The 9497-nt window shown below is 49.7% G+C and overlaps 1 protein-coding gene across 1 annotated transcript in view; it reads left to right on the top strand.

Moving 5' to 3' along the window:
- Positions 1-9497, top strand: part of MYO5C (myosin VC) — a 103203-nt gene that overhangs the window by 79945 nt on the left and 13761 nt on the right. The window contains exons 31-36 of the mRNA XM_045286468.1: positions 1746-1839; positions 2198-2261; positions 3258-3426; positions 4409-4496; positions 7264-7362; positions 8879-9033. Of these exons, the coding sequence (XP_045142403.1) occupies positions 1746-1839; positions 2198-2261; positions 3258-3426; positions 4409-4496; positions 7264-7362; positions 8879-9033 (669 nt within the window). The remainder of the gene's footprint in view (positions 1-1745; positions 1840-2197; positions 2262-3257; positions 3427-4408; positions 4497-7263; positions 7363-8878; positions 9034-9497) is intronic.

Raw genomic sequence — 9497 nt, 5'->3', positions numbered from 1 at the left:
AGAGCACTTTGATAGTGTGCTTGCTAACCACAGAATGCGGCCACACAGGGTGTGTGTGTGTGTGTGTGTGTGTGTGTGTGTGTGTGTGTGTGTGTGTATTTGTTTGTGGGGTTTTTTTTGGGTGGGGGGGTCTTTTGACTCATTCCTACTAGCCTGGAGAAATGCTCTTGGAATCTCCCCCACTTAAAAACACCCCTTTCTTGACCCTGAATCCCTGAAGCCACCACCTCATTTCTTTGAGAAGGTGGCCAGACTTCTCAAAGGTCTTCCAATTGCTTTCCCAGCTCCCTGACCATTTTCTCTCCCTGTGGCTACCTCCTTCAGTCCTGCGCTCTGTCCACTAACCGAATCTGCCTGGACTGGGCTCCGTGCCCACGGGTCCCTTCATCTTCAGCTTAGTCCCCCGGCAACACTTTGCAAAGTTCATCTCCATTCTGCCCCCTTATGGGACGCTCTGTTCTCTTGGCTTCCAGGATACCACCCTTCTTGGGTTTGCTTTTTTGCCTTCTTGCGGTTGTTCTTCACTTTTTTTCTTTTTTCTTTTTTTGTTTTCCCCCCGGACACGTTAGAAATCCTCAGGGCTACATCACCAGGTGAGGAGACTTCACGTCTTCCTTTCTTCCTTGGATAAAACGTGGAATTTGCTGTGAGATCCACCTCCCAATCGCATCTTCTTCTGTGGAACTACAGAGGCCTGGGTGCATCTATCGACTTGTTTAAGCTGACTGGGGAGGAGGTCATGGGTAGGTGACCGTAAACAGACAGGGGTGAGGAAGTGTAACGCATACTGAATGATTCCAGGCCTGTTCTTACAGAGCCGGGCACACCCAGAATTTAGAGGGCACTTTGGGATCCCTTTAAGATTGAGTTTCCTGTCCCAGGACAAGAGGTGAGGTCTTGGGCCCGGTCCCACAGGGCTGGCTGCCATTTCCTCACTTTGCAGCGTGATGGCCATGCCCTCCCTTCCCTGAGCGCTGAAGTCCTGTCCTTCTCCCACTTCCTTCCTGCCGAGCAGGCGGTGTTAGGCTGGCTCGTCTAGAGAAACAAAATCAGAGACGCCCATCTATGTATAAGGAAGAATTTTAGATCAAGACGTAATTTCATGTCGAGAAGTTATCCCAACCCAGTCCCACTCAAGGTGCTAAGTCCAATGCAAGCCAGGGCCCCCTTCAGACTCACCTAACTGCAGGCTGACGTCCCAGGAAGGTCAAGTGTGAAGCAGAGAGACCACAGGCCCGTGGGTGCAGCGTCACATGGGTTCAAAGTCGGTGGAAACCTGGGAGGGCACCAGTCGCTCTCAGGAGGCCACCCACGTGGGGCCATCCCTGAGGCAGGCAAAATCCCAGCAAGCAGGACAGCGAGGAGGCAGAAAGAGAAGGAGAAGTCCCTAGTTCCTCCCTTATAAAAAGGGCGCCCCCCCAAGGAGGCAGCACCAGGCTGTGACTGATGGACAGGTTGGATTCCACCCCTACATGTTCATACCCATCCCAGTGAACCTAAAATCTGCCCCCAACACCTTGGTGGTGTCAGAATGGTCTCTGTGTGTGAAGAAAGTGCTTCTTCTGAGCACGTTGGCATCTCTAGCGACTCTATAAGTTTGAGATCAAAGGCTTCACATCAAACCGGTCTGGACTCGGTGTCTTCTTGTATGTTCTGTGGGGCTCCTGAGAGGCTCTGAGATTTTCGTTGAACCATTCAGAGAAGGAAGTACTTTGTAGTCTAACGTTTCTCACCCTACCCTAAAGATGATTCCAGATTTCAAACAACAAATATCAGAACTGGAGAAACAGAAGGAAGAGTTGGAAATGCGGCTGAATGAACAAACTGAAAAACTGAGAGGTAACTGAGAGCCTGCCTGAAAGAGGGGCACCCTGCACCCAAGAAGGGACTCAGGATAGTCATCTTCCCCGGGGGTCTCAAACCCATCCTCCCCTGGGCCAGGCAGCATCGGGGTGGAGGGTAGAAGGGACTGGAGTGAGTGCCCCATGTAAAGGGGTCTCGGAACTTATTTCGTTGTGGGCAAGTGGGAACATTGTAGAGTAGCTGTTTAAAATATTTTTTTATATATTGTTCAACCCAAACAAAGCCTAATTGCTAGCTGGATAATTGGAGACATCCAAAAACTGAAAATAAGACCAAACCCAAAGCAGAATTCAATCATATGGCTCCCCAAATGCAACATTTCTTTTCCTCCTAGGAAAACTGGAAGAATTGTCTACTCCGTTGAATTACAGCCGTGAAGAGGACAGGACCCTGAGGAAGTAAGTGTTCATGTGTGTGCTTCAAGTTCATGTTCATGTAATGTTTCTCCTAAATGGCAGGAGATTCTGGGGCTTGTTTTTCATCCCCAAAGCACGGGACTGATAAATGTTCTTAATATTTCACCATTTCAGTCGAGGGCCACCCAGAGGCTGTCTGGGTGTACACATTCACACCATCTGTAGCTGCATAGACAATCTGTGGGAGAATGGACAAGACACAAAACATTGGTTGACTCCGAGTGAGGAGCTATGTCTAGGTCACCTTTGGAACGTTATACTATGTTCATGAATTACCTGCTTTAAAAAGTGGATACAATAACAACTGAACAGGAGAGAAACGTTTTTTTTCCTAGCAAATTATTAGTGTCAGATTTCAAATCTGTGTTGATGGACAATTTTCATTGCTAACTCCCTACCCTTTGCCCCCCCGCCCCCACCGGACTGCCCAACATTTATATCCTGACCAGCCGAGGGTGCAGTGCCCTGGTGGAGCCCTGTGAGGAGAATCTTTTGTTTCAATGCCGGCTTGTTGTGACACTAAACTTTCTAGAACAGTGAATGGACACTCCACATCTCTGATTTTTCAGCGTGTGACTTCTTATAAGACCAAATGGGGACCCAGAAAGCAGGAAAGTTCTGGGCTACCATGCCCCAGTCCCTAGTTCTTTGAGTGTCTAGTTCCCAGGCTGTTTACCAAGGACCTAGACATTTGACTCTTGGTGGTAAGGGTGAGGTGGGTGTGGAGGTCCCGAGGGAGCAGTGAAGGATGAGATGACAGTAGGCGTATCTTAGCAGATTGGTGAAGTGACGAAGCAGTCCCTCTCCATCCGGTCCAACCCTGATCTCTGCCACCCCCTGGAAGGGCTCTCAGTTCAGGTGCACACCTTGGCCATCGTCATTGCTATGGCAGCGAGGGACTTCTCCATGACGGTCCAACTGCTATTAAAAAAAAAAAACAAATAGAAATAAAAAAGAATCCTTTTCATCTCTTCTCAGAGCCAACGAGGTCCCAAACGAAATGGGCACCGGAGAGAAAGAAAAGCTCATCCGCAAGATGCAAGAAATGCGGGAGGTCATCGAGCCCTTGAAGAAACAATTCGACACGGAAAGCGAAGTCAAGAGCGGCTTCCTGCAGGAAGCGTCAAGACTCACCCTGGAAAACAGAGTGAGCAGCTCTCCAGCTGGTGGACAGAGGGCTGCCTGCAGGCAGAGCCTTGCCGTTCAGCTCCATCTCACGCGGCCCGTGGCGGGGGAAGGGGGGTGTGCTTCAGAGGGTTTTAAGGCTGTGGGCTCTCAGAAGCCTGTCTTCCGAGGGACTTCCAACCTAAGTGCTAGGAGTCAAGAACTTGACTCTCTGAGTCACCCAGCCCATCCTCCCCCTCCCCCCCTCCCCAAGCATCCTTCATAGCAAATGTTTCAGACATCCAAGACTCCTGGGCTTCTAGACCACATGAAGCATCGCCAGGCCCAACCAAATTTTTTAAGTATTTCTCTGCCTTCAGCTTCTGACAAGCCAAAGAGTACATTTTTCACAGTAAACGTTTTACATTTTCGGTAATGAGCATTGCATTGTAGTCAAGAGCGGGCAAAACTCCACTTCTATCCAGTTGATCACAAGTCGGTGACCCCATGTGTGTCGGAGTAGACCCGTGCCCCACGGGGGTCTCAATGGCTGAGGTGGTTTGAAGTGTAGACTGCCGAGAACTGGGCAGACTTGTACTGCCAGCCTGTCACGTAGCAACTGAAAGCACGCACTATAGCACCCAGAGGCTCCGAGGGAGAACAGTGGGTCAGTGTGAACGAGTCTGTCCCTCTGGTGGAATACCATGAAACCATAAACAAATGAAGTCAGGCTGTGTGGTATATAGCCTGGACAGACCTGGCAATCATGACGCAAGGTGAAAGAGCCAGGCACAAAACGCCACATCGTGTCCAACTATATTCATCTTAAATGTCCAGAATAGGAAAATCCACAGTGATCAGGGGATGGCAGGCCGGCTCTGTGACTCTCCGGAAGATTACTGACTCGCGCACTGTTAATGGGTGGATTGTATGGCATGGGAAATACATCCCACAAGAGCTGTGTCTCCAGCAAGTGAATTAAGACACGTCTAAGCAAATGTCCGTGTTCCTTTATATTTCTGCAGGATCTTGAAGAAGAGTTGGACATGAGGGACAGGCTGATTAAAAAGCTACAAGACCAAGTTAAGACGCTCACCAAGACCATTGAAAAAGGTAGGGGATCGGGGTCACTTTCCTATGCGTTTGTGTTTACGGCCAAGGTCCATGTGCCTTTAATTGTACCTTTCCTGATGTGTGGTCCCAAAGGAAAGAAAGGATTAGTCAGGGTGGCGTCTGGGGCCCAGTCATTAGTTGCTGGGCTGATCCTTGGAGGCGGGAACACACTTCTCCAGTTAATACCAGTAAATACAAGTTTCCCTGTCAAACAACGTAAGAGTCAAAGCGCTTAGAAATGGACTGCTTGGAAATGCGCCTTCTCTTCCCAGTGCGTAGGATCAGTATCCTAATTTGCATGCGAAGAAATGGATCGTGATCTACAAAGCTCGCGAGCACTCTGCACATGGCCCTTTATTTCTTCTTCGGCTTTGAAGAGCTCCTTCATTCTCAGCTTTTCAACTGTCACCTCAAGTTTAAACTGCCCCCCGCCAAACCAAGGATCTCTCCATCCTTAATGAATGACAGGCGTCTGCTCCAGGAGGGTGTTGTCCCCACGCTCACTGTGGAATGAATGAACTGACATCTCTCCATTAAAGCCAACCAATGCCCAGGGCTATCCCGGTGACTTTATCTCTGAGCCACCCCACGTGGGATGGCTAAGACTGTACCTCGTGGTGGAAGCAGACGGCTTGACGATCATCTTCCTGGGGACCAGCTGGTGACTGTGACCTGCCCACCTCCTTCTGTTCGGCAGTCCAAGACCGACCCCACTGCTCCACCGGCTCCTTATCTCCACATGAGGGCTACCAAAGCCACAGTCCCACTCTCCTGCCATTCCCTGACTCCCGCTCCCCATTGGCCTCTAAGACGTGTGCCTTCTTTGCTTTTCTGTTACCACCTCCAACTCATCGTGTCTGACGCCAGACTCGTCAGCTTCTGGAGCTGTTGATGCTTACCGAATTACCGCCAGACCCAGCAACTGAAAACAATCAGCGTTTACAGTGCACAGTCTCTGAGAGTCGGGAGTCCAGGAGCAGCTTAACCAGATGGTCCTGGCTCAGAATGAGTCAAGTTGCCGGTCAGGGGGACGATGATGGGAAGGCTCAGTTGAGGCCCAAGGGTCTGCTTCCAAGCTCAGCCACGTGGCTGCCAGCGGGAAGCCAGTATCTTTGGAAGGCGCTGTAGTTCCAGGCTCCCTGTAAGAATGTGCCCAGATTCAAGTCACTGCGCCCAGGGATAGCCAACGTGGGTCTCCATCGGGCGTGTCTGTTTCACGTATGGTGCTCCTGGCCCAAGTGCCCTTTACTAATTGGGAGCCATTGTTTTCATGAGCCATATTTCCAAATAAAGCAATGAATAGTCTACTTGTATCAGTATCCAGAGGAACAGAGTTAGTAAGTTAGCCAAAGGAAAAATCTCCATGCAGCAGTAGGAGTGTTTTGTTAACCCTTGACTCAAACCCCCCCCCCACTTTTCTTGGCCCAATTGCAGTAGCACTGCCTCCATGAATAAGGTGACCAGATTTAAAGCAGGACACCATTGACCCAGGGTGGGGAGGGGAGAGGTTCTTGATGAAAAATTTGGTCTATATGGACCAAATAGACCATTCCCTAGCTTGTCGTGCCTTCTTTCCAAAAATCGGGACTTTTAAAAAATGCCAAAAATCAGGACTGTCCCGCCAAAAGCGGGACATCTGGTCACCTTATCCATGAAGCCTCTTCCAACTGCCCCAGCCTAGCCCTGCAAGGATTCCCATGGCCCCTGTTTGGGGTCTTATTGCCGCTGTAAAAAAATCTAAAACGACACAGTGTCTTATTTTGCAGTTCTAGATGTCAGAAAGTCCCCAAATGGCTTCCATGTGGCTAAAATCAAGGGCGACATTCCTTCTAGAAACTGAAGACGGGTCTCTTTGCTTGTCTTTTGCTACACACCTTGGGTCTTGCCTTCTATCCTCAGATCTTCTTTCAAGACCACCGTGAATCTTGGAGGCCAGAGAACAGATTGTGCCTTTCCCTGCTCCCTCCACACTCCCAAAATGTCCTCATCTTCATTCTTAACACCTGAGAGCCTGTTACCTTATATGGCAAAAGGGCTTTTGTAGGGGTGATTAGATTGAGCATTTTGAGCTGGGGAGATTATTCTGGATTATCTAGACAGAGATGTCAGAGGGAGAGGGAGAGACGTGCTGAAGAAAGCAGAAGTCAGAGCGGTGTGGGCACAAGCCAAGGCTTCTAGGTGACCTCTAGAGGCAGGGACAACAGGCAAGGAAGTAGTCTCTACCATTGAATCTCCAGAAGGAAGGCAGCTCTGCTGACCCTGATAGGTTAACCCCATCAGATCCACTTTGGACTTCCAGCCTCCAGAATTGTTAGCTAATAGAATTGTGTTGTTTTTAGCCATCATGTTTGTGATCAATTGTTACAGCCGCAATAGGAAACGGATACAGCCCACTTAGGATCACAGCATTAGGAATTATTTATACCAAACGTTTCATGAGTTTTGTTCCTTTAACTGTAACGTTAGCATCTTAAAGCCAATGTCTTGAATATCTTTCACATCCCCTCTGTCAGGCACGCATGCAGACTCCTTCCAGGATAAACTTGGCCTTTTAAGCAGCAGTTGTAAATATCCTCACAGGAAGGAATCCCTCCCAGGAGAAATTCTTCAGGAACAATCAAATTTGAATTTCTTTCAAAGCCATACGAGTTCATGTACAACTCAACTAAAATTGGGTGGAAGGAGAGTACATAGTCGGAGTCTTGCTTTAGAACCTGTGAAGTGTGTGTGTGTGTGTATTTAGCTGACTGTTTGCCTTTGTCTACAGCCAATGACGTGCACTTGCCTTCAGGACCCAAGGAGTACCTTGGCATGCTGGAGTACAAGAGGGAAGATGAGGCCAAGCTCATTCAGAACCTCATTCTCGGTAATAAAACCAGAAAATCGAAATCTCTGCTTTGCCCTTGAGAATGTGCACACTGCTTGGTGCCTCAGTCCTTGAAAGGGGCATCCCTTCTGCTCTTTCTTCTTGCTACTTCTTCTCCTTCTTCCTCCTAGCCCGGGTTTTCTCAACAGCAGCGCTGTTTGACCAGATAATTCCTTGCTGCAGGGCCCTGTGCATTATAGGCTACTGAGCAGTATACCAGACTTCCACCCACTAGAAGCCGGTAGCAACCTGTAGTCATGACAATAAAAACGTCTCCATGGATCATCAAGTTGTCCTCTTGGGGAGGGCAGGGGCACAATCACCTGCAGGTAAATGCCACTGCCTTACCTTTTCCCAAGTCCAAACATAAGACAATCGAAAGACCGCATCCCTGTGTTTCAACCGAAGAGCCACAAGGGAGTAATCATAGCTTCTGTGTGCCATTTGATGTCTACAGAGAAACTGATTTGCAGGCAATATGGCGGGCTATCCCAGCCATGCCCCAGTGACTGAACTGTCCCACTGTGGGGGCTCAAGCATTGAGGGTCTTAGACCCAATCCTACTAGACCATTTCACCACCATCTTCTCCACAGTGTGAGCCGGAGGGTGGGGAGCAGGAAAGAGTTAGCCTGTCTTTCAGCTAGTCCCAAGATCTCTACGCAGAAAGAGCCTTACTCCTTTTTTTTCTAAGGGACCCCCCCCTCCTATACTTTCCTTCCCCCCTTCCCCAGTAGGCAGCTGCGGGCCTCTGCCTGGTTCCACTGGCTCGGTGCAGTTGGGGTGATTCTTTGCCTCCTGCATGGGGGCTTCAAAACGTTGGTGGGAAAACAGAAGGAGAGGCTAATGGAAACTGCCCACACCTTTCTGACACGCCCTCCCCCTATTTCCATCCCTCGAGAGGAATAATAGATGAAGAGCATAGGAGAGGGGCCCCCCTTCGCCCCCTCCCGGGGCTGTGGCATTGGCCCCCAGGTTCAAGTTCTCCTGTACTGTGTCTCCTTGCTGGTCTCGCACCCAAGGCCAGTGAGGTGTCCCTGCAGGGCTGTCATCTACCTGCTTCCCCTACTCGTCTACCTGCTTTCCCTACTTGGCGCAGGTCCATGTGACCGCTGGGCTGGTATTATCAAAGAGGCTCAGGTGGGGGGTGGGGGTCAGGACTGGGGTTCCTATCCTACATCAACCAAACAAACAGTTCAATGCCCTCGAGTCAATCCCGACTCACAGCAACCCTGTATCAGGGACCTGAAGTTCAGGGGCGCCATGCCAGAGAAGAGGTGCTCCAAAAGGGAACTCTTCTTAAGGCTTGTAAACAGTGGAAGGGACTTTGCAAATGAGAAGAGAAGTGGGTGCCTCCCATGTACTTTTGCCAAGAGAGGCACCAGACAGGCTTCCTCAGTGAGAAAAACCATCCCCGTGTATTCGGGCATGGCCTCAAATGCTGAGAAGCAAACAGAATCCCCTGGCCGCTTGTCAGCGCTAACCCTGTCCCCCTCAATCACCCTCTCTCGGCTGCAGACCTGAAGCCTCGCGGTGTGGTGGTGAACATGATCCCGGGGCTGCCGGCTCACATCCTCTTCATGTGCATCCGCTACGCAGACTCCCTAAACGACGCCAGCAGGCTGAAGTCCCTCATGAACAGCGCCATTGACGGCATCAAGCAGGTGGTCAAGGTAGGCGCCGCCTTTGGTGGTGACCGCCCCGGGGTGCATCTAAGGGCCGAGAACGGGATCTTGCAAAGGTTCGTGCCCCAGGCAAAGGAAGTCCATTGCCAATTTCCTTTCTAGCTTTGGCAGCACCCTGGAAGCGTGTTTTAACGTCACTGACATTTGTCCTGCCAACTCATTAAAGGATAAAAGAATAATTAAGCATTGAAGGCACCTTTAAATAGCTCTGGGTCCTTGTTGGCAAGTCTCATTAGGGAGACTTCCAAACATTTAAAAGCAAGGCTTGATAGAAACAGTGGCTTTGGAGAGGTTGGGAGTTCAATTCAGGGCAGAGAGGGCAACTCAGAGGTTAGGACAACTGTTTCCTAGGAATTTCAAAAGGGTCATCTTGATCGATTTTCTTGAAGGATACAGAGCAATTGGGGTATTATAGAGAAGTTTGGTAAATAAATAAGAAGTTTGAAGATAAT

Source organism: Echinops telfairi, unplaced genomic scaffold (assembly GCF_000313985.2).
Source record: "Echinops telfairi isolate 266 unplaced genomic scaffold, ASM31398v2 ScPeMD7_8;HRSCAF=38, whole genome shotgun sequence".
Taxonomy (NCBI): Eukaryota; Metazoa; Chordata; class Mammalia; order Afrosoricida; family Tenrecidae; genus Echinops; species Echinops telfairi.
Note: the sequence above shows the minus strand (reverse complement) of the source record. Positions and strands in the feature narration are given on the sequence as shown.